Genomic DNA, 27,470 nt, shown 5'->3' on the forward strand with positions numbered 1-27,470 from the left:
AGACCGGAGCGCTATTGAAAGCGCTTGAAAAGCGGCGTTGTTCGGCGCGGGTGCGCGCCGCAGCCGGCGCGGTATATTAGAGCGGGGCGGCGGCGGCGGCGGGCAGCAGCGGCGGCGGCACCTCCTCCTCCTCCTCCCCTCCTGGCCCTCCCCGGCCCGGAGCGAGCGGCGGCGGCCTGCAGGCGGGCGGGCAGCGCGGCGGCGGCGGCATGCGTGCGCCCCGGCGGGCAGCCGCGGCGGCGTGGTCCTTCGTCCTCGTCTTAGCCCTGCTGGGGCTGCGGGCAAAGGTACGTACCTGGGCACCGTGCGTCCTCCCGGGGCGGGCAGGGAGGAGGGGAGAGGGGAAGCTCTGGCGAGCCCGAATGGGGCTTCCCAACCCCGCCGCGCAGAGCGGGGAATTTTTGCCGCTTTTCCGCGAAACGCGGCTCCCGCGGTGATTGCGGTAGACGGGGTTGGGAAAACCCGAAGCTTGAGTGGTGCACAGGGCGCTTTTGCAGAGCTCCTCCAGCGGGAGTGGAGTTACTGCTCCGCTGCTAACTTTGCTGTGCGGAGATGGCAAACGCAGAAGTTCTTGCAGCAAGACTTTTTTCCTTGAGAATAAAAAATGCAATTGCTGCAAAACGCTCTTTTATTTATTTGTTTTTCCAAGACTTTTTTTCCTTTTTTTCCCCTCCTTTTTTTCTTTTACACCGAGACTCATTTGCAGTTCTGCTGGGGTGACTGACGAGCAGGGTCTGACTCTCAGCTGGGCAGCCTTGAGCGGGGAGGTGATTTTCCCCGTCTCAGCTGCACCCTGGATTAGGCAGAGGGATTGCATTTCCAGGCTCTGCTTAGCTCCATCGTTCTGGTTTTCCTTTGCATATGAGCTCTTGGTTTGGTTTAGTTTTATTTCCTAACCATTTAGAAGCCTTCCCAGCGCGTTTTTGGAGTTGGCACTTAGGGTTCTTTTTTAGCGTTAATGGCATTATTTGGTTGGGATGATATATGGGCTTTTCTCATGGATGTCTCATAGGGAAAAGCTTGGAGTGGTTGCTGTGTATGTATTTTTAACACTATGTGTGTGCTTCTTGAAAGCACGCTTAAAATGACTTTGTCCTGTCTGCAGAGTTGTTGTAGGTTGTTTGGGAATAAAGTGAGGTAACTGTCTGTTTCTTGTTTCTTGTTTTTTTGTTTTCCTTCTCCGGTTCTTTCTTGGGATTAACAGGTGACTTTAGCGTCAGGACAGTTCGAGCTGGAGATCTTATCCATGCAAAATGCCAATGGTGAATTGCAAAATGGAAATTGCTGTGATGGCACCCGAAATCCAGGAGATAAAAAATGCACCAGAGATGAGTGTGATACCTATTTTAAAGTTTGCCTGAAGGAGTATCAATCGCGGGTCACTGCTGGCGGTCCTTGCAGCTTCGGATCCAAATCCACTCCTGTCATCGGAGGAAATACCTTCAATTTAAAGTACAACCGGAATAATGAAAAGAACCGGATTGTTATCCCTTTCAGCTTCGCCTGGCCGGTGAGTTGTGTGGCCTGCTCAGGCTTTGCTTCTGTTGGATGGTGCTGTTTGACATGGCCATAGTAAGCAGAGTGCTGACTTCTTGTGCAGGAGGAGAGGGACCAGGACTGGGGAGGGAGCATCTTGGCAAGAGCATCGGCAATCCGCAGCAAGAAATGAGTAAAATGTGGTGGTGGTTTTGTTTTTGTTCCCTGGGGCTCACAATGCACAGCCTGTTAAATTTGAAAGTCAGATGTGCAGTGAGGGGGATCTAAATGGGTCAGGGAAGCAAACCCAGTATCTCTGCACTTTACGGCATGAATAAGTCCCTTGAGACTTAGAAGGTCAGAAGTTCATTTATTTTTTTCTTTTTCCTTTTTTTTTTTCCCCCCTCTCTAACCAGTGAAGTCTTGGGCTTAAGCCAGAAGAGCAGTGGGTTAGGGACTGTAGAGGGATCCCGTGTGAAAAGTGTGTGTCATAGCTGGCCTCCTTCCCTGGAGCGTGTTTGGGAAGGCTTCCTGCTTCTCCCAAGGGGAAATCGCGCTGCACTGCTTGGTGTTGATGGGAGCTGCTGTTGCTGCTCTTGGTGAACTAGTTGCCAGCTTCCCTGGGAAGCTTGCCGTCTTTTGAGGTACTTGCGGACTCTAGAAGTTAAAGATTGAGAAAAGCTTGGCCTTATGTTTTGCTCCATTTTACCCACTCCTGACAGCACACCTTTTCCTGGCTGCTTGCCTCTGTGGTCCACAGATCCTCGCTTCCCCCAGGTGTGTGCAAAACTCGATGGCTCAAGGAGATGGGGGCTCTTTGCCAGGCACTTTCCCGGTGTTGTCCACTCTAGCAAACACTGGTCAGCTTTGTAGGGAGGTGAGGTGGAGGACAGGTGATCCCTTCATTAGCTGAAACTGTTTTGTTGTAGGTCATATAAAGAACACCTGCTTAGACTTCAGTGCTGCTTGTTTCTTCTGGGGGGCGTTCAGGTTGAAGCTTTGAGACCATCAGCTCTGCAGAGGAGTCCTTTCCTCACTGCACAGAAACAGAACCATCTTTCCATCCTGACCATCACCCAGGACAGACCCACAGATACAGGCTCAAGGGCCGTAGAGTTTATGGACATGGAAGGCTGTCACAGCCCTGGATGACAGGAGATGCATTGTTCTGTGCCCACCAGTGCTGCATGCAGGCAGGCAGAAACTGAGGATGACTGATCGTGGGGGGCTCGTATGCACACATGACGGTTTGTTTTTTGAAGTGGCTCCCTGGGATGCTATGGTTTGAAAGCCGAAAACTCCCAAATTTACACTCCTAAAACTTATATTTAGAGGTCACCTAGGAAACAAAACTGTTTTCTCCCCCTCCCCGTCTCCAAAGGCGCTGAGCAGACAGTTTCCCACCAACTGCCTTGGGATATGTTGATGCTCAGCAGTTTTGAAAATCCAGTCATCCTAACCTAGATGCCTAAGGTCATTTTTGTGAGGGGAGGAGGGCTCTTATGTGCACGCAGGGGAGGGGTGAGTCTTGTTTCCTATCCTCTGTCACTATCACTACTGGCAAGGTGGAAGCATGCGTAGACTTTCCGCTCGCTCCAAAGCTTGGCCTTTCCTAGTCAGATAAGGAATGGTTGCTGGCAGTGCCTGGCCAGTTTTGGAGGGGGGGAAAGCCCGCCCCATAAGCATTCCTTCTCCAGTTGTAGTGTAGACACCCACTTGGTAGTCCTGCCGCCAAGTGCTGCAGGCAGCCATGTGTTCTTGAAACGTCCTGTGCTGCCTCCTGCCTGCCTCCTCTGTCAGTTGTGCCTCTTGGAGTATAGAGGCCTGGAGAGGCACAAGGGTGAAATCAACCCTGCGTTTTGAAGGGGGTAATATTACAAAGTACAATAGCAGAGTTAACAAAAGTATTCTCTGTTGGAAATACAAGTCCTCCCTTTCTTTCTTTGTCTTTTTTTCTTCTTCCCCTTACATGAAATGAGATAAAACTGTTATCAAATATGCCATCAAAGGGATAAAGGGCTTTGTAAAAATCTGAGGTATTTGAAGCTCTGCCAATTGCTGCAGTGCTTGTGTTGCAGAATTTGACTTTTTTTTTTTTTTTATTTCCAGAAAAGTCAGGTTCATCAAGGGTTTCTTTTTTCCTTTTTTAACTGTCCCCTTACCTGGCTCCAGTAATGGGAACACCCTGAATCTGAAGATATGTATATAAGAAGATAGCTGAAGATATGTGTATGTCCCTTTTAGCAGCCCCTCTCTTCATAGGGTTGGGAAGGAAATCTGTGTGTAGAGGGTGGGTTTGGGGGGCTGGGGACCCTGGGAGAAGTTTCTTAAGCTTGCTGCATCTTAGGAAAAGAAATGCTTCTATTGTCCTCCTGAATCTAATTGAGCACTGGAATCCTAGAGCAGCAGCAGCAGCAAAACTCCAGTGCAGCCTTTGAAATGTGTATAACTCAACAACTTCAGACACTCTGGTCCCCAAGACTGGCATTTTTGGAGTAAACTTGCATATTCCTATGCAGAAATGCACTTTTTGAGATCGTGATGCTAGTCTGTCTGCAATTACCAAGCCTACCTCCCAGCTTTAACTTCCATAGGGCACAGCTTTTATGCTAGCCATTGTGACTTTCAAATGGCATTTGAACAAAAGAATATCTAATGTGGCAAAGCCCTTATTTGTACTAAAATTGTGTACACAAATCCTTTTAGGTATTTTGAAAGTTCCACAAAGTGGTAACTTAGCTCAAATCAGATGCTGAAATTTTGGATCTTAAAAGAATTTCTTTAGATGAATGAATAGTCTTGACTTGGGTAAAGGCTTGTACTCATGTGGCTTATCATGAGAGCTGGCTTTGAATACATCCAACTGAAAACTGCATTAAAGGTAATAGGAGTTGGACCAGAATGTAAATCATATTGCACTTGAAAATTCATGCTCATCTGTGAATATGTATTGTTTGTGTCCTGCTGGTTGAGGGAGGCTTTTCTTGGATGTTGCAGCTTGAGTCAATAACATTAACAAGCCTTGTTGCCTTGACTTCTTTCAAAAATAAACCACAAAACCCCTCTTCTAATGTCAAGCTGTCCCCTTATGCTGTTCATGAAAAATAGTTATTGCTTTAGACTCCTTTATTCATCATGCAGGAGAGGAAGAGAATGGTGCGCTTTAAATGTGGTGTTAGATTTGGCGTGTACTTGTAATGTAGATTTGAAGTGTTGGAGTCTTACTAATAACTTGCATGATTTGCTCTTGTCAGTTTTGATATGTACCCCTGTGAGTAATGGGTGTGGAGGTGGTGGGCCATAAATTAATTGAAGTGATGGGAGGTTTGAGTAAGTTGCTAGGAAACAGGGCGGCAGACCAGCAGAAAGGAACTGGAGTGCATCAAAAAGCTGCCCCTGCAGTAGCTAGCAATTCTTCAGTAACTTGAAACAACAGTGACGATTTAAAAGAAGAAATACACGTAAGGTTGCTTCTTGCATTCGTTTTGAGACTTCAGTAACTTTCTTGATGGGCAAACTTCACATATGGAGCCATAGAAAAGTATGGAACAAAAGAATTTCCATGTTCCACTTGTCTGTCTCAGCAAGTTTTGTTTCATGGTAGCCACATGCTTTTCTCTGACATAAATCAAATCTCTTGCCTTTCTTAAAGCATCCAAAGTGTGATATGTGCTATTCCTTAAGGGAGTTGTGCATGAATTAACTTAAGCAAAGCTTAGCACTAAACTTTGCTTTTATGTAAAGAAAGATCTTTTGGGGGTTTGGCGAGACTCTTGAGTAAGAAGGAGGTCAAACTTGGCGATCCCTTTGGTATGCATAGCTCCAGTTTCAAACAGCTTGTTTATCCTGAAATTATGATCCTTGTAATTATTTAATATTGGGGCCAATTGCCCCAACGCACCAGGAAACTACGGAGGTGGAAAAAAAGCCCTCAAGCATCTAAATGACTTTAGTGTAAAATACAATTAAAAAGAGGTTTGAACATCTTTAGTTCAACCTTACTGTAGAAAATAAAATAGTCAGCCTTTCCCCTCTTTTAATGCCAAATCTTACTGCTGCTGGTTCCTGCAGATGTAAAATGTGTTTTCTGGGTAGGCATTGTTTTTTCTGGCTAGAAAGAGATAATGAAAGAGCTTAGTGTTTTTTAAGCTTCGTGAACTTTTTCACCCTGTTTTGACACAAGAGATTTCCAAAATACTTATCTACAGCTGACATTAACGTAACAGCCTTCTGAATCCAAGAGAAAAATATCGCTTCATTCAACTGCCTTTAAAAAGAAAACAAAACCCAAACAACCCCAAAATCAGTAGATCACAGTCATAAGACTAAAGCTTTTGTTTTGATTTTGTTTTTCCCTCCTTCCAGTTAGCATGTGCTCGTACAAGCTTTCAGAAAGTTAGCTGTTGTGCAAGCTTTTCTTAAGGAAGCCTGATAAGTCATCTTGAAGCATGGGCAGATCAGAAGAAATTTTTATAATAACAAAACACATATTAACCAAATCCACACTGAGTCATCTATTGTTGATTAATAACTGAAGAACAAGTCTTCAGCACTCAAAGTGCAATGTTTTTCTTAGGATTACTATCCAAAATGGAGCTGAGAGTATTAAGTGACATCTGAAGCATAATTAGCACCCATAAGGCTGTTTTTTCCCAGGACTACAGAGAAGTGATGCATCCATTTGGAGGTTTTGGACTTCTTATATGTTCCTAAGAGTTAGTTATGTTCCAGTCAGTTCAGAACTTCATCTTCCTGGTAAATCCATTTGACTATATTATCCTAATACATCTGAAAATAAATCCTCATCCTGCCTGCTCTCAGAATTTTTGTTCTTGTTATAATAAAGGGCTGCTCCAGTTTCACGTCAGTGGCAGCTGGATTGGACCTGGCACTGAAGCTTTCTCAGGCTACCTACATCCAGCACTGTCAGCTTGTTTATGCAGCTGGAAGTCTGCATGGCTGAAAATGAATTGCATAAAATTGATGCTTTATGCTTAAAATTCTAGTGAACTCAAGGAAACTTACCACTTCATTGTGGACTGAAGGCTGCGATAGAAGTAAACTAGTTCTGAAGCTGGTAAAGTTGGCCCTTAGCTAATTGAGAGAGATGATGTGCCACGCAAGAGGCTTGCACACTTATACATGACACTTACTCCAGCTTTAGTTCTTGCGTCTGGTGCCCTGCAGCACATGCAGAAACCTTAAGCTACGGTTCTTAAAAGTATTTCTGCATAGATAATATTAACAACAGGATTGCTTTTGAAAATTCAAACCAAACTTGCCTTTGCATTTCTGCTGATGAATAGAAGTTTTATATGTTAATTGACTCAGTTCTAATAATTTTAGCTAGTAACCCATATGTCTTAACACGGGGAAAGATGTCAAAACTAGAAGCTGTTGCATTCATTTCTCGTTAGTCTGTGGAGCTCATGGTTCTGCGGTCACAATTCTGCAGCGTAAATTACACTCATTATTCTTGTAGTATTCAGGAGAAACTGTAAAATGTGGATAGAAGTGGTTAAAGTGGTTTGTAAATAGTCAAACATCCAGGGTCCTTTACCAGCTCAACCCAGTTCTTATGCACTTAGGTAAATAAGTAGAAGGGCTTCTTGTTCAGGCTTGCTCTATGTGAACCTGACTGTTTTGCTTGGCTGGCTGCTAGGTATTCTCTCTATTAACCTTGCCACCCTTTTGTAACTGGTGCATTTAATTATCAGTGGGATGCTTTAAACAGGTAGGGAGACTGATAAGAGCAGGTAATCTGCTTGTTGGGGAAGGTTGAAAGCAGCCATTGACATTTTGGCCTACCTGCTAGTCTTTGACAAGTAGGGCTCTGTGAGAAAATAACTCTGTAACTAGATAAGGTGCTGATTAAAATGCTGTTGTATGAAGCACCCTGGCAACTGAGATTGCTTGAAATCATTAGTTTAAATAGAAAAAATGGGGGAGAACTAAAAGATGCTATACTTTATTTTTCTTTTCCTTTTTTGTTTTAAAGGAAGGGGAGGAGGGAGAACCCCAAGTTTTCCCCCTTTACCCCAGTGCATTGTTCGGTTAATGCCTGCTAGTTTTATGATTGGAATACATTGTAGTCCGGCCACCCAGACAGAGGCATTGACTGCTAATATTAACCAAGAACAATAGCGTGGCCATACTGACTGCAGTGAGGATTACAGAACATAATGGGGCCTATCCAAAAATAATGCTAATACAGGACAAGCAACAGGAAGCAGCAGTAGACTCAGCATTGCTCGGCTCCCAGACAAACCATGGACTTACTTCACACAATGGCAACTTCAGCACATTATGTATTCACAGGATACTCATTATTCCAGCAGGCTTGCCAGATCAGAGATCAGCCTGGTTTGCTGGATGCTTAAGCGTATGCATAGTTTGGATAGCAGTGTGTTTCTGTCCTTCATCATTTGGCAGGAGGGTGGCAGTTGTATCGTGGAGACAGTCTTGCCTTTGGTTACTGGTTTGGCTTGTGCCAAGGCAGAATTAGGGGGGAGCATCTCTCCTGGAAGTTGCTAATAGAGTTAAATTTGTTTTCATGTCTTCTCCTTTATGTGGCAGTGAAGTGTTTACTTCACTAAGAGCAATGAAGGAACTACTCAAAAGAAGACTAAAGGAACAGTGCGCTCTGTTTTCATGTGGGCTGTTCTGATGAGGCTCTTGGCTGGGCTGCCTGCTGGAGGTTCAGCCTAGCTCTTGGCTGTGAGATTGTTCAGCTTGGACTTGTTTATATATGTGGGGTTGAGCGAGTAGCAGCTGTCACATTAGTTGCCTTATCCTTATGTGGGCTGGCCCAAAGAAGTGTTTCCTGACGATGCTTCATTCCACAAAGTGTTAAGAGAGTTAGGTTGGTTTCCTTCTTTTCCCAAATATGTCTGTATCTCCTCTGGATGAAGAACCAGTTGTATTCATCTCCTTTGAAGGAACGTTTTGTTGTCAAAGTTGACTGGCTGACCATGGCGTGACGTTGTGACGCATCTTATAGCATCATCGTAACTTGTCATGTGGCAGCAAGGGTACCCAAGTGAGAGTCCTGCTGGCGTTTAGAGGAGGCGGTTTTGTGACTAGCTGTAACTCTGCCCAGAGGTGCCCTCCTTCCAGGCCCATGGGTGCTTTGAAATACCCCTCAGCTTCCCTCTTTCCTATCTCACCCCCTTCCATCTGAAAGGAGGAGGGATTGCTGTAGCTCTTGGCAATTTGCTGTGGCCTGCTGTGACTGTGTGCCACTCTCCTAGCCTTCTTCCCTAGGACACAAGGCAGGGTGCAAGCGCCAACTGGTCTTCACAGCTGTGTATGGCTGGCAGAGTGTGAGGAGAGCAGTGCTGGGCTTAACCTGCTCTCCTTGTTTGGCAGAGGAGGAGCAGGCACAGCATTCAGAGTGCAAACTTCCCACTGCGTTTGTCTAGTCATGGTTTCACATGCTCAGCAAAGCTCTTGCATGGTTTAACCACAAGGATAGGAGGGAAAGAAGTTTGACTAGTTGCAACCTCTTTCAGAAAGGAGGCAGTCCTTTCCCTAATGAGCCTGATGTTTTAATCTTCCTCTGTCCCACTGATCCGCAGATTGCCTTTAGAAGCCAAAGTACAAAAACGCCTCTTTTGGGTGGATGTCTGGATGAAGGGAAGAAAGTAAACAAGCAGAGAGCTTTAAACACCTTCTGTTGATCTGGAGCTGTTCATATTACATTTAAATAACCAGAAAAGAGGTTGCCTTGCCTCAGACCCTTTATAGGGACAGTTTCTGATAGATTTCAGTGATTTCACAATCTATCTTGATGAGTACCAGGACTAAATCCTGGTGTCTTCTTCTTGAGGAAAACAGCTCTTGCACGTTGGTGCTTTGTTATTTTTTGGAGTGTGAATTTAACCATCTCCATTCTCTCACAGCTTAACTCATAAAAGCTTTGCTTAAATTTGGCCATGCTGCTTTTCAGTCCTCTGGGCTGATCAAACAGTGGATATTCTGAAAAGCGTGTCGGCTTGCTGTTCCTTTCAAGCTGCCTTTCCTCTCAAGCCAGAATCCCTGCCTTCTGGTCAAGCTCAGGTTTACAGTGGCTAATTGGGTGTGACTCTGGAAAATTCACTGCTGCCTTGTTGCCTAGGACATTGCTTTGATGGAATAAGGTGCATGATGTGGAATTCTTGTGTCTGGGTATATAATATTTATTCAAAGATGGGCAGAGGTCATCTATGGGCATGGGAAAGCTTAAACCTCCACGCTGTAAGTAGTCATTCCTGAGATATCTGAATTGTTGATCTATAGAGTGGGGATGATATGCAGTTAAAAAACATCTCAACAGTGCAGTCTTTGTACAGAACTGCTTTTTTCTGGGGGGGGAGGTTGGCTAGAGGTATGTGATGGTTGGATTGTTGAGGGGGCTTGCTACTGTTGTGGGGCTGAGTGTCTGTGTGTCTTTTGTTTAGAAGTGTCCCATCTTGAGCACAAAGTCTTGTCCTTTTCTTGCCCCGTGCTGAGAGGGACAGAACCAAGAGATTAAACTGCCACTCTTTGTCTGATCCCTTTTCAGGACAGGGATTCTTCATTTAAAATATTCAGATGAGGTGAGAGGGTGCACGTAGGAAACAGGGGAATTGCTGGGGTAGTTCTGTTCTCCTTGCATTGTGTTTACATCCAGCTAAGCAGAAGCGCCTTTTCTCTTTAAACCAGATCCTGTGTGGTGTTGGAAAGTGGTCACACAAGTATCTAGCAACAGTAGCACTTAAAGCTAGGATTCAGCCTTTCCTTTCCTTAAGGGCTAGGTGTGTTGGTAAACAGTCCTGAGAACCAACCGGGAACTGTTGCTATGAGTTTAGACAAAATATCTTCCAAAACAATTATGCAAGGCTGAAAGGAAAACATCCTTAACTTTATTGGAAGTAGTGCTACTTGCCATAATTTATTCTCTCTATCATAATACTTTTTTCGAGCTTGCAGGAACATGTTGTGTTTGTGCTTCTCAATGTTGGTAATTAAAGCAGTGAGGAAGCACCCAAGATAGAATGATCTGTGTCTGTAATTTGACTTGGGAGTTCTATTCTGGTTTGGTTCTGATTTTTTTTATCTCTGACTTGTGCAAGGACTTCGTAAATCTGCTTTAAGCCATGTTTAATGATCACTAAAATGATAGCTTTTAGTGTATTTTTAGAGTTTCTTTCAGTTTGACAGATCTGATCTGCAATAGTAACAAATAACATGTAACTTCTACGAAATATTAACCGAAAATGGTTTGGGCCAGTGGAGCCTCTGCACGGGAGTTTGGGTGCATGTCTCAGCTTGCCCAGCTTTGCTTACTTTTGGAAGCATTTTCCCACAGTTATCAGTGAGTGAAATGGAACCCAAGTCTGCTTTGAATATGAAACATATTGAGGCTATATTGCAAGGCGGTGTCCATCACAAAGTAGGTTTTCATTCAGAGGCTGCATGCTGTGTCCAGTCGTGAGAAAGCGGGCTGCTTCAACTCTAATTTTTTTCCTCTCCTCTTAAGGAATTTGAGGTCTGCTTCCACTCGCGTCCTGTAGTAGCTTCCTCTCAGAGCTCTGTTTTGGTTTCTGTTACTGGAAAGGTGTTAAGCACTGCAGGCCACAAATGAGCACACTGTGATTGAGCGCAGATGCAATTAAGAAGAAATAAACCTTGCGATACACAGCTTCTATGGCAACACACCAAAACCTGTCATGAAGAGTTCTTATTTGTTGTATTAGTGTTCTGCACACCAGAAACGTGTTACATTTATTGCTTCATTTGTAGTTTGCGTTATACTTTTCAAGTCATATTTTTCTTCAGCTTTCTGTAGGAGTGAAGGGGGTTGGTGCTGTTTGGGTTTGGTTTTGAATCATTCCATAAGTTTGGATAGGGCTGGCTAAATGGCAGTTTTGAAAGATACGGCCTGGATAGTAATATCTGAGTGGAGCTGGGGGAGGAGAAGATCTTTTAATGGCTCTTGTTCTCAAGTTAGGATTGAAGATAAAGGTGGCTTAGATGTAATAGCTGGCATCTTCCCAACCCATGGAGTCACTTCAGTTAGTTTATGCTTATGATTATTATTACTGGAGTGCTGGAGAGCTCATTGGCAGCTTAGTGTGTCTGTAAATGTGACACGGGGTGGATAGTGCCTCTTCCCTTTCCCTGCTCTTCCAAATAGTGTGATCTTAGCCTTTGCTTTACAATGCTTCTCTCTCACCCCACCCCCTTCCCATATCCATCAGTTCTTCCCTCAGTTACCTGACACTTGTGGGAGCTGCGATGGCCCTCATGCAGACAAAGCTTTCAAAGGGGGTGCTGAAAAGCAGAGTCCCTAGAGATTGTGCTGTCAAGGGAGAGAGCAGTAATCTTAGCAACACTTCTTGCTTTCAGGATGGCGGGGGGAAGGGACATCAAGATTACTTTTCTGTAACTAAGATTCTTTTGAAGCTGTTTGGGAGGGTGGGGGTTTGTTTTTGGCTTTCTGGGGGTTTTGATGCTGCTTTGCTAGCCTGGTGTTTCCTGTCTTCCATGTGCAATTCTTCCACACATGCTTTATTGTGGCTGCAGCGCGGTGTCAAAGGCTGGGCTTCCTGGTTAAGTACGTAAGATGCATTAATGATGACAAAGATGAGCTATCCAAGGTGAAAGGTCTTCTAAGTCAGACTGGATAAGGTGGCTTATGGGGATTCAAGATCATGTTTGTCTCAAGTATAATCTATTACCTATTTATGTTTTCAAGTACTCTAGTTTGGGGCAGAGAGAAGGATTTTTCTTTTTAATTGAAATTTTTCTTCTAGGTTTGTTTTTTGTTGCTTTTTTCTCATTTTTTTTATGTATGGCTTTGAAGCTAACTCTCGTTTCTCTTTTGCAGCGATCCTACACGTTGCTCGTTGAGGCATGGGATTACAATGATAACTCCACTAGTAAGTATTCATTCTGCTGGTTGACTTTGTTCAGACACCTTGATCTCCTGTCTGCTGAAAGGCCTTTGGTAGTCAAACCAGCTCACTGCGAAACAGAGCATGAGGAGAGGGAAAAGCTCTCCCCAAGACAATTCAGAGCAACTATTCCAGGCTCTGCAGCAGCCTGTCTTCCTCATATTGCTTGTAGAGGGTGAGTAGCTTGCTCACCTAGGCACCAATGGTTTTATGCCTAAAAATAGTTGCTGTTAATTCCCTCTTATTTTTTTTCTTAGGTAGAATAAAAGCCAAGGGGTTTCTTTAGGGATTTTTGATTGGATTTTTTAATTGGGAGTGATATTCAGAAGCCTGAGTCTTGCTGACTTGGGACCTCCCTATAAACTATGCACTTCTCAAAACTGAATGTGCTGCTTTAAAAAGAAACCCATCTCCTAAGACTTGCTACAGATATCGATCTGATGACTGTAGATGAGAAACAGGAGTGACTACCAGCTCTTCCTTGGGAGTTGGATGTCTAGGAATTTATATTCAGGGGCTGAAAAGTATTTACCAGACACCACCTGGAAGAGCTGGCTGGAAATCAAGGATGGGAATCTTTCGCCTGGAATGTCTTTGGTGGTTTCAGAAACTTTCTGCTAAGCTAGAGGAAGCCATACAGAGTCTCTTGGCATATGTGCTGTTCTGCTTATTGTCTAGTGTTACTGAAGTAGGTGGGCAAAATTAGCTCTATTTTCAACCTAAGGCTTTAATAGTGTGTGGTAAAAGCCACAGGGGAAAGTATGAATCTGAACTCCTAAACCTTTTGTTGACACAACAAGCCTACTCCTTCAACAGAGAAGCACCAACGCTGTGGCCCATCTTACACAAACCTTTTAGCTTCTTGTCATGCACTTTGGAATGCCAGGTAACAGCATCACAGTAACAAAATGGACTTCATGCTTCAGGAAAGAAAGGCCCTGTAGAAATGTGCACAGTGCTGTGGTGGTGTGTTTTAATTGGCGGAGGGTGTAGTGCTTGGGCATGGCCTCTGAGTCTGAGAACCTTTCTGCTCAGATCTCTTCATGGGTTTTTAATATACATGGCGTGTCCTATCAGTTCCAGACAAGAAGTTGTCCAGTGCAGATGGTTCATATGACCTGTCAGCGGTAGCCAGGGTTTGCTTTACAACTGGCTACATTCAGTGCTGTTGTAGAACCTGTGATTTTTGGGCCCTACCCCAGCTTTACCCAGCACTGGGAGACTTTTTGGCTCTTGACTATGGGGTGTTTTATGGAGGAGCAGAAAATAGCTTGCTGTATTAAAAATCGAAGATGCCTGAATTCAAAATGAAGGTCTTGTTTATAGTAGGATCTTGAGAAGTTTTTCAGACTGGGTCTCTGCCACTTTTACTATTATTAGAGCTCATCTTTTTTCATGAAACAACTGCATTTCCAAAGCTGCACAATGAACCCTTTCTTTGCTTTCATGTGCTGGAAGTACAATTGTCTTCAGACAAAATTGCCTCATTTCTCAGCAGTGCATTTGACCAAGTGCAGACATGTTCTTACATATGTTCCTGATTTGCATTCCTGCTCTAGCTTTGCTGTCACATATCCATCTCTAGGTCACTTCAGTCACAGTATTGCACAAAGCTTTGCCTTTGTACCACATCGCTTTACTTACAGTCAGCTTTCCCGTAGCTGAAGAGTACGTCTTGAAGAGCTAGTTTTGGAAATCATTAGAACTAGGCATCATATGTAAAATGATGAGGATTTTTTTGATGTCCAGGATTTTCTTTTGCCCTCATTGCACAACTGAATTGTGAGGAGTCTGAGACAGCTCTCTCTCAAAAAAGTGGGTTTAGTAGGCTTTGCGTAACTTCTCAATAGCTTAGCATCCTCCGATCAATGCAGTCCTTAGGAGATCCTAGAGTGGATGCTTCCTTCCCCCCTCTACATTCCACTCCTCCTACGTTCCCTTTACCACATACTCTCTTGTCTTGCTTCCAAGAGTGGTTTGCAGTTAAATTCTGGCCCTGTTGAACTTGATGAGAATCACGCTTTGTTGGAGCCAAGATTCAACCTAAATGGTTTCCTTACTCTGGTTCTTGTCTGGATGCCATCTTGCTACTGTCGCTTCATACATAAAGCTAATGGGGCTGACATTGCATCTCAAACTGTGTCAAAGAGCTATTGTAAATTACTGGTATCAGTTGCATGTGAATTCCAGTTGGGCATAAGAGACTTCAGCACAATGTAAACTAAGCCATAGCTGGAAGTTGTCTGAAACAAAGACCTTCAAAAATAACTGTGGTGTCCTTGGCCACCCAAACTGCCTTGAGGAGTCTGGGCTTTTCTTGTTGTTTGCTTCCTGATGCTGCATAGTTATAATTTCCAGGCACTGGAGCACTGCAAAGCAAAGGTGGGCAATCAGAACAGCTCATTTCCCTGTGCCTGCAGCCTTTGATACAGTTGCTCACTGAATAAAGAGATTAATAGGTTTGAAGTGTAGCCATGAGAAGTGAATGAAACCAACAAACTCTCTGACAGCAAAGTGCAGAGTGGAAGCTAAAGATGTACAGAAAGCCTCTCTTCCACTTCATCTACTTCGAATTGGTTAATGTTTCCTCTACCCTTTCTATCAAAGCATGGCCTTCTGAGTCAGCTGGTGTCAGAGGAGTTAGGAAGATGGCTTTCTCTCAAGCCTGGTTGACTGCTACTTTCTATTTACTTCCCCAGTCTGCTGCTTTGGGATTGCTTACTATAAAACTTAAAACAGTGTCAGTGCAGGCTAAGAATGGCAGAGTTGTTGCAACAAAGTCTGGGTCAGCACACTTGTGTAAGTGCATACTCACAGGTAGGAATAGGGAAGGGTGGAGAAATTTTAGTACAAGAAGGAACATGCCAATACTTCATTGTGAAAACTGTGGGTGACTGCTCATGGAAAGGGATCTTAAGCCTGTGAGACCTTACTTGAATTGAAATGTATGGTGGTAGGTTTGTAAGGCGTATCAAATGAAAGGCATTTTAGCCATGATCCAAAGAAAAATAGCAGCTGGTTTTCATCTGGGCCCTTAGAATAATAAAGTCCAGTGGTCTAATAAGGATGTTTCCATTTGAGTTCAGCCTGTGGTTAAGGGCTCAAAAGAGCCGGTGGTTGGAGTGAGATGTTGTAGACATACAGCAAGGACATGCTTCCTAATGAGCTGGCAGATAGGGGAGGAATGATAGAGCACAGGCAAGAGGAAAGATCTCTTTTCCAAGGCGACTGTTTTTCTGGTGCCAAGGACTGAAATAGCTGTCAGTGGTATGTTCCCAACGGGGAACAGGAAAAGGCCGGAAAAGCAAGAGTGAGTGAGTGTGTGTGTGTGGAGGGGGGTGGTTTACAAAACTAAATGGAGCGTCATTCCCCTTTTCTTCTCCCACTTGCAGGAGAAAAAGATAGAGTTGTTTTATTACGAGAAACAGGATGTCTTTATGCACAGTGCCGGTATTTGGGGAAATGCATTTGCTTTCCAACTGTGCTGTAGATCAGGGTGTAATCTTGGCAAGTGCAGCAAAGCCATCCCCAGCACGCATGAGTGGAGCTCTAATCGCCTGACTAGCCCTATTCAAGACGAATAGATATGCATCTGCTTAAGCACCTCTGAGAATTAGTCAATAATCTCGTTGATGAGATCCAAGAGCCTTACACCTGCACAGTACAGGACATGATATTGCTCTGGATAGACCAGTATGGAAAAGTCCTTAGGCATCTACATGACTTGTGAATGGGGTTTAAATTAATAAAGGCCTGCACACATTTGAAAGTCTTGCCCATGGATGTGGGGTTGGGGGCTTAGTGCCAAGGAATAATAAAACCTGATTTAAATGGAAAATAGTATAGAACCAGAAATACCAGAAGGTGAATAAGTTGCCCTTAATTTCACACTGTAAACACTTAATGAATGCTCTAGGCCCATGCCAAGGATACCCCAAAAATGGGTAAATGCTTAGTGTGTGTGTGTGTGTATTGACAGCACTCTGTGGTGGTGCAGCGAGTGCTTTGACTGAGCTTTATTCAGAGCTGCAGACAAGCAGGCAGAATGGGGAACTGATAATGAGGATCTGAGGCTGGAGAAGCCTGTTTTGGAAGTTCTTTTTGAAAGCTACAAATCAAAGGTCCTTAGCAAAGACATCTAAAAGTATTTTAGATGAAGAACTGCCCATGTGGCATCTTAAGGTTTACATGGTAACTTCATTAGTCTTCAGCTCTGCCTTATGTAAAATCCCCAAGCTTTCCTTTGTAATTGTTGGAAGAGCACATTGGACATCAGTACATTTTAATTCTTAATGCTCAAACGTGCCAGTACTTCACACACTGCTTTCTAACACATCCTTGGCAAACTGCCCTTCTACCTAAGCTGCTTCTGTCACTGGATTATGCTCCCATATACAGAACAGTGCAGCCTGGTACTTACTGTTGTTTTTATACTATGTCTGCAAGGATATTTTGGCTGTTTTATGATAAACTTTCACTTGACAGTCAAGTGCTTGCTAGCAGCAGGTCGTAAGGCGGCATCAGATCATTTAAGTCACAGGACCTGGACTACAAAGTGAAATACCACAGATATATACAATGTTCTGAGCTAAGGTGAAGTATTATTATTTCAAGCCATAATTTAGACAGTTGCAGGGCTCTGAAAGCCAGAAGACTTTTGCTGCAGCTAAATGTCAAGTACAAAGTCTGAACTCTGAAATGTTCTATAGAGAGTAGCCAGCTCTATAGCACACATAAGCAGTAATCTGAGTGCTCTGCTTCAAATTGTGGTAGTCCTGAATTTTTAGTGTCAGGTAACATCTGAGGAGAGAACGTCCATGGCATTCCTCAGCCAAAACCTGTTGAGGTCACCGACGTCATCTGAATGCCAGAGTTGTTGGTTCCAGATTTAGAGTTTACACCAGAGTCCCAGAAGGCTGCAGACCTTTAGCGATGCGTATGTTCACTTTGCAACATTGCTTTATTAGGCTATTGTAGCATGAAGTTTTCATAAATATTCCCCTTAAAAACAAAACTAGTACCATTAAAGGAGAATTGGGGAAAATCATGTCATGTACCAGTCTGTTGCAGCTGGAAGTAAAAGCAGCTGGATTTTCTTTAGTCATGAACTGTGTAATTCTTCCTGGATGCTCTTACGCTGCAAAAGGGGTAAGTGATTGGCAGTAACCTAGCAGTTCCTTTTGATTTCAGGCTTTGCTCAGTTTGATAATGCTGCATATGTGTTTCAGTTAGTGGTTTGTAGCTCCAGGGCAGCCTTATCTTGCTCTCTAAAAGAGAAAATTAATAAACCCAACTAGCTGCCTGAAAGAGCCTTGCCTGTGAAGCTGGTGAGCTGTGATGTGGGAGGTAATGAAACCTAAACAGACTTTTAACCCTGACATCTCTTGTAACTTCTAGATCCCGATCGCATTATTGAGAAGGCATCCCACTCTGGCATGATCAACCCAAGCCGTCAGTGGCAGACCTTGAAACATAATGCAGGAGCTGCCCACTTCGAGTATCAGATCCGTGTGACCTGTGCAGAGCATTACTATGGCTTTGGCTGCAACAAGTTTTGTCGACCGAGAGATGACTTCTTCACTCATCATACCTGCGACCAGAATGGCAACAAAACCTGCTTGGAAGGCTGGATGGGACCAGAATGCAACAAAGGTTTGTGATGAATGCTCGAGCCCCAAATGATCAGCAGGTTTGGTTAGGATTTGAGTGTGTTGTACTGGATACAATTCAGTGGTCAGTTTGTGCAGGGATAATGGGACAGCAGCTCACTCTTTACACAGAGCAGTAGGGCTGGTTTCTGCCTTGTTTTAATATCTTGGAGAGGTCTGACAAGTACTGGGCACTTAGCAGATGTGTTCTTTCTCTGATTATCCGCATCTTTGCCCTTGGGAAGAAAACCCAGCCCATTGACTTCAATGGGAGTTCTGCTGCTGACTTCAAAAAGGATTTCCCCTTTGGTGCAGAACTTCAAGACAAGCAGGAAGGAGAGACTTGTTTTAGAGCTGACCTGGCAAGTGTAAAGCTTTGGTGTCTGAAAAGTCCCAGGCTGTTTGTTCCGAGATGGTTTGACATGTTTATTAGGGATTGGCAACTTCCTCACTAATTTCAGAAGGAGAAAGCAGGACTCTGAGCAGGAGCAGACTATCAGCATGTCTTGCTGACTGAGTTTACATGCAATTTGAGTGGATGCCTATCTTAATATCTTGTCCAGAGATATGGCTCGAAAGTAATTCTAAAGTAGTTAAAAGTTGCTTTGAATTCAGTGTAAAGCCAGGGAGAGTGGACCAGTTCACAAGCAAGAGAGAAAGGAAACCTGTAGACTCAGAGTGACTTGAGCTCTCTAAGGTGAGACGGTTTCTCTTGAATAGAAGCAACATTGAACATCATTAGGTATGATTCCTGTGTGACGCTAGCTGATGGATTTCCCATCACAGGGAGCCACCTACCTTGGTTTGCCTTCCAGTAGACTTGATACGAGAAACTTATTAAAACCTTGGATTTAGTAGGATTACACTGCTGGTTGGAGATTAAAACATTCCCACGAGTGCGAAGATGCAGGAAGCAGGCAGCGTGCTGATACTTCTCTTTCTTTGTTTTAACAGCCATTTGTCGTCAGGGATGTAGCCCCAAGCATGGTTCTTGCACAATTCCAGGAGAGTGCAGGTAAATGCCCCCTCTCCCTCCTTGTTTCCCTCCATTCCTCCAAGTAATTAAGCAAGTGATGCTAAACACAATAGGACTGGGGAAGGAATGTGGTTTTGGAGTAATTTTTTTGGCCAGGGCACATTATTCATGCTGACTTGCCCAGAATGAGGGGGGAGCAGGCTTTTAATGCACTGATAATTTTAAGAAGCTTTTGGTTTGTGAAATGGTGGCACTGGGGGAGGAGGAGGGTATGAGATAAATCGTGTGAATGCTGCCTAATGAGCACTAACTAATTGTTTCTGCATAAATAGTGCATATGTTTTGTGGGTATTTTTCCCCCCACACCAGGCTTTTTCAGCTACAAGCTTGAAGTACAGTGTGGCTTTTCTCTCCCCTTCTCCCTTTCAGTCTTTCCCCCTCCCTCCTTCCCACCCCCTGGTTTCTTCCATCAGTAGGCAAAAGTCAAGCATTCTTTAGAATGGGATTAGTTAAATCTCTTGGTTCCTTTACCATTGTGAGCCAGGCTCCGAGTGCTGAGAGGTTAATAGCTGGGATGAAATCTTGTCAGTAGGCTCTGATGAATGCAGAATTTTGCTCCCATGCTTTGAAGTCCGTTCTGTCCTGGCAAGGATACGATGAAAAGCAGAGTTTATCCATAACCCAGCAGTTAGATATTTGGAATACAGCAGATTTATACAGCAGAGGGAAACGTGCTGTTCCCTCCCTTACAAATAGAGGGTTAATGGATATTAAATGTGACAATTCCTCATCAACAAATAGGTTGTAAGTTGCTGTGTGTAACCCTTTATCGTACCTGTTTACAGGTGATAGGGAAGTGAGGGCTTCTGAGGTTATGAGATATTGATGCTGAGTAGGAAGAGTTAAAAATGAAGCTTGGGAATTCAGGGATAAAACTCACAAATCTGAAGGAACAGAAAGCAGTTTTTCTGCCTAACAAACATATTGGTGGGTTCTCTGTTGCTGGAAACTTTTGCTTGAAGGGAACTGCTTTTCTTTCTAGATAAGTTATAGTTCAAACAAGAACCCGGTCTGGGGTGTCTGACACACTGTAAGAAATCAGCCTTAATAGGCACAGTGGTTCATTCTTTCCCTGTCCCTGTGTTCTGTGCTTCAAAACCAAAACACAAAGTCACGCAGGAATGTTCTGAAAGGAAGGTGGGAAGTAACTTCATCCTCTGCAAGAGATGTTGCAAAGTGAAAGTCAAGCCACAGGACGGATGGGGCCATTGTAGGTTGTGCAGTGATTTCAATGTGTAGCAGTGCTGATATAAGCTGTTTCACCCTCAGAAGACCAAATCTAAAGCTTTTTTTAATTAGAAAAGGAAAAAAAGCCTCACAAGGAGTAGGAAGTATCGGGGGGCCAGATGGTGAGAGGATTGTATCAGTCAAGGCTACCAGTGATTTGTGCTTCTGTCATCAGAATAAACATGCCTTGTAGAGGTTGCTGTCTCCTAGTCAGAACAACAGGCTTTGTTTCCAGAGTTTTTTCTTCCCTTTCTCTTTCTAAGTCTCTTGCCTCCCACTCACTGCCCAGACATGCACTAGTGCTCTTATTTACTTAAGGTGCAACTTTCCCACACTTGATTTGCATAGTCTTGAAACAATGCTGTCCTTCTGGTGCTTTCAGATAACTTCTGCTTGCCAAGTTAGACCAATATCTTTAAAGTGAACACAGAAACAAGATTTTATTCTCTTTCAAGTTTTGATGAGTCATATAGCCTGTATGTTATAAATGCAACAGAGGTTAAAAATAACATCCCAGCAGAAACTGCTCTGGGTTCTGGTACAATAGACAACTTGCAAACATTCCTAAAATATCCTTTTCCCTTTTGGTGCGAGTCACTTTCTTTAATGCAGGCCAGCCAACAAAACCATATTTACTCATGAATCACTACACAAGGAAAGTTAACTTCAGATTTCTCATGAGAAACTGCTGCATACATATTATTAAATGAGAATTATTGCCATGAATCTTATTTCTGGAATGGATATCTAACTCTCTTTCTAATGCCCATAGCCTTATCCAGCTTTGTTTGTTGCACTTTGAAGCTGATGTTTGAAGAAAGTCGTATCTTTGGCTCTAAAGCTCATGGCTTTTTTCCTCTGTGTTTTAGGTATATGTATTATTTTTAATTGCTTGTTTCTCTTCACACTTGCTTTAAAGAAAACAAACATTCCTTTGATTTGGCAGAAAGGAGTAAAAGTCTCAGTCTGGATACCTGTTTTTGCAGGGGAGGTCCCTTAGTTTTGCTTGCATGCAAGCTCACAAGTGAGTGGCTTTGAATGCAACACAGACTGAAAGGGAATGTTCCTGAATTTTGATCTTTGTACCTTCTTACTATATTCCTTATACAGAAGGATTTTCCAAGAGCTACTAGAGAGAGGTTGTTTTGCCTCATCTGGGTTTCTTTCATGTTCTTCGCACACACAGACACATAAGTCGGCCTAGTGCTTCTTTTTAACACACGAGCTAATAAGATTTTCCCATTGAGTTTGAATAGGCTGCTATTGAAATAGCTATTAAAGAAAGCACCTAATTAGGATGCAGTTTGTCACCTGAGATTTCAGAAGGGAAGTCGGACTTACCACTGGCTGTGTGTGATTACCCATTGGATAGATCCTTCCAGCTTTTTCCCATGAGAAGAAATCGGCAGTGGAATGGCGGGGGGTTTCACAAACAGAAAGCTTAGCTGACTTCTGTGCAGATGAGGTTTGTTTTCATAACTTAGTGACAGCTTAGTGTATAATTGCTGCTGATCAATTACTCTCAGGACCTGTTAATGAAATACAGGACCTCAACAAACCCTGGCTTTTTACTTTCAACTTGTTTTCTTTGTTTCTATCTTTAGATTCACTTTAATCTGAAGAATCCTTGGTCTGCTTTGCTAGTGAGAGCTAAATGAAAGCCAAAATGAGCTTTCCCTGAAGGGGGCTTTACTTCACAAAAACATCTTTGTTTTAAGTAGAGAATTCAGGTAGCTCATTGGTAGCAGCAATACATGATTTCAATAATAATAATAATAATAACCAGTTCTTCTCCAGACATTAAATGAAAAGCTTTCAGCATTAGTTTTGTGTTAGTTATTCCCTGACAAGAGGCCAGCATAAATCAAACTGAAATACCCTGCCAACTGATCTTCTCTGAGTACATGTAAAATCCTGATGGCTGCTGTTCTCTTTCACGTCTTCCTGTGGCTCAGTCCGTATTTGCAGTGTACATCTTCCAGTTCAGAATAAGGTTATCTTCTGATAGAGCAGAGAGCTCCTGGTGCTTTGCTGCTGCCTTGCCAAGGGCTCGGGGTTGGTGTTTATGGTTTTGTTTGTCTTCCTGCAAACCCAGCCCGGCTGAAATGCCTGGAACCTCGTATTCATGGGGACCTCTGCATAACCATTGTTTCCCCTGACTTTTTCTTCTCCCCCCCTCAGTTTATAAAGCACCCTGTCAAAGCCCAGAGATTGATTTGTAGTGCACACCCACTCTCTCTGCCACATTTGTATGAGGCTCCAAAGGAGTATTATTGTGCTGAATGGCCTCATGCTGGTTCTCTCAGAACAGTTATTCTTTTGTCAGGAGGCCGGCAAGAGAGACCTTGGCAAAGCTACCATAATGTTTGTTTACAAGAAACCATCAAACAAACCTCGAATAGCTTCTCCCCTCCCCTCCTCCTGCCCTTCTCCCCCACCACCCTGGTCTCTCTGCAAGCTTTGGAGTTCCACACTTGCATCTACACAGGGTGATTCTAACGGGGTTTTGGGTTGTTTCCCTATTCTGACTTCTTTTTTCCCCTCTCTTTTAACGAAGGTGTCAGTATGGATGGCAAGGCCAGTACTGTGATAAGTGCATTCCACACCCAGGATGTGTCCATGGCACTTGCATTGAACCATGGCAATGCCTCTGTGAAACCAACTGGGGTGGTCAGCTCTGTGACAAAGGTATGCTAATCTTACCCATAGCTCAGTGTAACGCTTGCATTTTAACACTGGCAAACTCAGCATGGAGAGAGCGTGCAGAGACTGAGTGAGTCCACTGGAACGTGGCTTTGGCATTTGGCACTGTTAGCATGTGTCCTTAGCTTCTCCCTGTCCTGCCCCGCAGGATGTGTGTGCCTGTATTGTGTAAAGGCTCTGGAGTAATGAAACAAAGCATGTGTGTGCTGATGTTTCTGTTGCTTTTCAACCATGGTTTTAATGCTCCTCACCTCTTGCAGATCTGAACTACTGTGGAACCCACCCGCCCTGTTTGAATGGGGGTACCTGCAGCAACACTGGCCCTGATAAATACCAATGTTCCTGCCCTGAGGGCTACTCGGGGCAGAACTGTGAGATTGGTAAGTGTGTGATGCTGCCACTTGGTAGTTAATCCTCGCCAGCTTTTAGTGGCTGGTTTTGGATATACTTTATGAAGTTGGGAAAGGCTCCTTTTCCGGTGTTAAGATGTCAGGGCTGGCTGCAAAGAGCCAGACTTGCTTGTTCATGCTGCATCATGAACAATTGGTATCTCTGAACATCAGCCTTCTGCTTACTGGAGAGATCACTACAAGCACCTTGCCTGGCTCTGACTCAAACAGGTGCAAGTCAGTGTGGTGATGGGTTTAGCATTGAAGATGCTTCCTGCTGTCGAGTAGCTTTTGATTTGAGGTTCTCAACAGCAGCAGTGATGGTGTGTCCAGAGGGAGGGAGCAGGGGGTGCCTTGTGGTCTCTGCTATAGACTCTAAAGCTGTGTTTCTGTCCCGGTGCAGCGGAGCACGCCTGCCTCTCTGACCCTTGTCACAACGGAGGAAGCTGCTTAGAGACATCTCTGGGATTTGAATGTGTGTGTGCGCCTGGCTGGGCTGGACCAACTTGCACTGATAGTAAGTGCTTTGAAAATAGTGTTAAAAATGTCCTGCTCTGCTGGTTTACACCAGTCTCTCTGATCCCTGATAAACTTAACTTTTCCCAGCTTCAGCATTGGTTCTTGGCAGCCATTTATACCACTGTGCACTCTCTTCTCCTTTGCTTATACCAAGGTTTTTGTTAAACACCAGGGGAAAGAATAGTCAATGGCTTCTTGAAAGAAGCAGAACACTGAATTTTTGTAGCATTCTGGCACGCTGCTTAAAATACTGTTTAGAGAGGTTTCCTGCACCAAAATATAACTGCCACTTGCCAAAAGGCCACAGGTGTAAGCTTCTTCTCCTGTGCTTTGAATCCCATTTCACACTGCTGTTAAATAACAGGAGGCTTTTGCTGAAATCAGAGTAAATGTAGAAATCGGAGTAGACACAGAGTCTCAGCCTCTCTTTACTCTGCTTTACAGATATTGATGATTGTTCTCCAAATCCCTGTGGTCATGGAGGAACTTGCCAGGATCTGGTTGATGGATTTAAGTGTATTTGCCCACCTCAGTGGACTGGCAAAACGTGCCAGCTAGGTGAGAACTGCTCTTCTCTTCATCCTGTGTTGCTCTGGGGTGGGTGGAGGGAGATAAATGCAAAAGGGATCATAGTTGGGCAGACACAGGGTAGCTGTGCCCTTTGCATTAGGCAACGGTTTATGGTTTTGGAGCCTATGGATGTATTCTGGCACATGGAGAATATTGTCAGTGTTTGCAGGACTGGGGTCTAGACCACTCTGAGTGGTTTCCTTCTGTTGTCATTTTGATGTATGCTGGCAGTTGGAGGAAATGGTTAACTAAGGCAGAGAGACATACTATAAACCACAAATGAACTGAAGTGGGGAGGGTGCATGTGTATGCCTTCCAGTCCCACCCCCACATGGATTTCTTCCTTTAGCCTGTGAGAAAGTTTCTGTATCTCTTCAGCCATGTCAACTCCTCCAGACCAAGGAGTTCACAGCCGGGTTCCAAAATGTGGATGATCGCATGAAGAACGAGCTGTCTGCATTCTTCACACAACACACTAATCCCAATGACCAGGCTGCAGCACTCCTCCTTCGGATGAGATGTGGTGGGGGGGGAGAAGGTTGCTCTTAATGAGTGGCTGGGAGTAATTATCAAATAATTAGCGTAGCCTATATGTTCTAATTGCAGAGAAACTGAAAGAGACTTCAGAGGCTGATGTATGGCTGACTTTTGTTCGTCCAAGTCATGCTAATCCATGCTGTGCATTAAAAGTTCCCCTTAGGTCCGAACAGAGGGCTGATGACTGCTGTGAAAACCAGCTGTAGGCTTTTCTCCCTTCTCCCCCTGCCCTACAAGCTCTGCATTTGACCATCCACCTTGTTTTTCCAGATGCGAATGAATGTGAGGGCAAGCCCTGTGTCAATGCCAACTCCTGCAGGAACCTGATTGGCAGCTACTATTGCGACTGCATTACTGGCTGGTCTGGCCACAACTGTGATATCAGTAAGTGGCTGTATTCCTGGTTTATTAAAGGCTAATTGTGTGTGTATGTGTTTAAGCCACTGAATCCTAAGCTTGGATTTAAGCATCAGGCAGAGCCCCAGTGGTTGATGTTTTCAGAAAGGGAGTAGTTGGTGTGGAATGAAAATACACAACTTTATCAGACTTGTTAGTCCATAACACAGTTATATTCTGATAAAGTGACTAAAACAATGATGTGAAGTTTCACTGCCTTTAGTAGAAGAATCACGAAAGGTTCCCACCCATTATAATAACCTTATCTCAAGGAAGGCTTGCAGGAAACTTGACAAAAGCTTTATCTAGCTGCAGTTTTAGAGAGACTTGAACTCTGTATCTAGAGTAAATATATTTTTTGCCTTCTAACCACAGTAGTTTTATTGCAGATATTAACGACTGTCGTGGACAATGTCAGAATGGAGGATCCTGTCGGGTAAAGCCACTTTGCTTTATTTTGCTTTCCCCAAGCCTTGTAGCAGTAAAACATTTGAGACTAAACATCTATAGTGTGGCAAATAGCAATTAGCTGGAATAAGCTCATTTCTTTGAGTTGGGGGGAGGACCTGTGTCATGCTACAGCGTGTCAGGGTACGCGCGTAGAGCAGCAAGGGCAAGAAAGATATAACTGCAATAAATGACTCATTTTCAGTGCCAGTGTCACCAGTGAATGGGCTGGTTGTTGTGCAAATTGCCTGCTTTAAATGCAGATACTCCACATCAAAATGTGGGTTAATTTATCCTGCCTGGAAATTAAGAATGTAAAGCAGTACTGGGGGAAGCAGGGGGAGTGTCTGTGTGTATTATTTCCCACTTAAAAAACCTCTTGCCTTGTTTGGACATAGTAAGAGCATTTTTGTTTGTTCATTATGGACTGTCAGGGGGGGAGTTGTGGTTTGGGGATTATTGTTTTCTTTAATAAGAATATATCAAGAGGGAGGAAAAAGCCTTAACTCTGAACTTTTGTATTCCTTCTTCCCAGGACTTGGTTAATGGTTATCGGTGTATCTGTTCACCTGGCTATGCAGGAGATCACTGTGAGAAAGACATCAATGAATGTGCAAGTAACCCTTGCATGAATGGGGGTCACTGCCAGGATGAAATCAATGGATTCCAATGTCTGTGTCCCGCTGGTTTCTCAGGAAACCTCTGTCAGGTAAGAAGCATGGGTGAAAGGCAGGCCCTCCGCCAGCGGCGTTCCTACCGGCACTCTGGGTCTGTACACTGAATGCCTGGCACTCAGTGAACCATGGGATAAAGTTGTACTTGATATCGCTGTCAGTCTGCCAAGAACGTGCTTGATTAATATATACTGGAGGTGGAGAAAGAGACCCACAAACCCCCTGATGGGTTGTACTCTGCTTTTCAAAAGGAATCCTCAGCAAGTGTTTGCATGTCAGGTTTTGTTGCACACTGTTAACTTTTGAGGGGCTGTTTAACATCGAGTGCTGCTGTCTGCTGAAATAGTTGCAAGTTGAACTAAACTGTGCATGATGAACAACTCATTGAGGCAGCAGATAAAAAGGTCAGATTCCACAATGTCTGCCCGTCCTAGTGAGGGAAAGTGATGATAAAACTTGTTTCTCTCTTCCCTGCCCCCCTTTTTATTTCCCTTTCCTCTCTGTGCACTACTTACAGCTGGACATAGATTATTGTGAGCCAAATCCTTGCCAGAATGGTGCCCAGTGCTTCAATCTTGCTATGGACTATTTCTGTAACTGCCCTGAAGATTACGAAGGGAAGAACTGCTCCCACCTGAAAGATCACTGCCGCACAACCCCTTGTGAAGGTTTGTGTCGCCTTGCAGGTGAACGGGAATGACTGGCATTAGCTTCCACCCTTCCTCTGGCTGGAGCCATAATGAAGCTCCAGTGGTGTACTTGCTGGAGTAGCTCTTGCATAAAGAGGCTGAATTTTGCCCTGTGCCTTATGCCTCTCTTTGTGTGAGAAGATGAGTAATACTAGCTTTCACGTAGCCAGTATGATAAATACGGGCTATTTGAAAGGAAATGCTATTTGAAAGGCAATGTTACATCAGCGTGCACAGAAAACA

General features: G+C 44.0%; 1 protein-coding gene across 1 annotated transcript in view; it reads left to right on the plus strand.

Annotated features, from left to right (window-relative positions):
* Positions 1–209: 209 nt before the first annotated feature.
* Positions 210–27,470, plus strand: part of JAG1 (jagged canonical Notch ligand 1) — a gene marked incomplete at both ends in the record, with an annotated part of 33,950 nt that continues 6,689 nt past the window's right edge. Inside the window, 13 exons of the mRNA XM_080616890.1 lie at positions 210–287; positions 1,205–1,510; positions 12,326–12,377; positions 17,790–18,044; positions 18,995–19,055; positions 22,861–22,991; positions 23,267–23,386; positions 23,799–23,912; positions 24,359–24,472; positions 25,292–25,405; positions 25,807–25,853; positions 26,400–26,573; positions 27,056–27,206. Of these exons, the coding sequence (XP_080473016.1) occupies positions 210–287; positions 1,205–1,510; positions 12,326–12,377; positions 17,790–18,044; positions 18,995–19,055; positions 22,861–22,991; positions 23,267–23,386; positions 23,799–23,912; positions 24,359–24,472; positions 25,292–25,405; positions 25,807–25,853; positions 26,400–26,573; positions 27,056–27,206 (1,717 nt within the window). The remainder of the gene's footprint in view (positions 288–1,204; positions 1,511–12,325; positions 12,378–17,789; positions 18,045–18,994; positions 19,056–22,860; positions 22,992–23,266; positions 23,387–23,798; positions 23,913–24,358; positions 24,473–25,291; positions 25,406–25,806; positions 25,854–26,399; positions 26,574–27,055; positions 27,207–27,470) is intronic.

The sequence above is a fragment of the Psittacula echo genome (assembly GCF_963264785.1).
Source record: "Psittacula echo genome assembly, chromosome: 4".
Lineage (NCBI taxonomy): Eukaryota > Metazoa > Chordata > Aves > Psittaciformes > Psittacidae > Psittacula > Psittacula echo.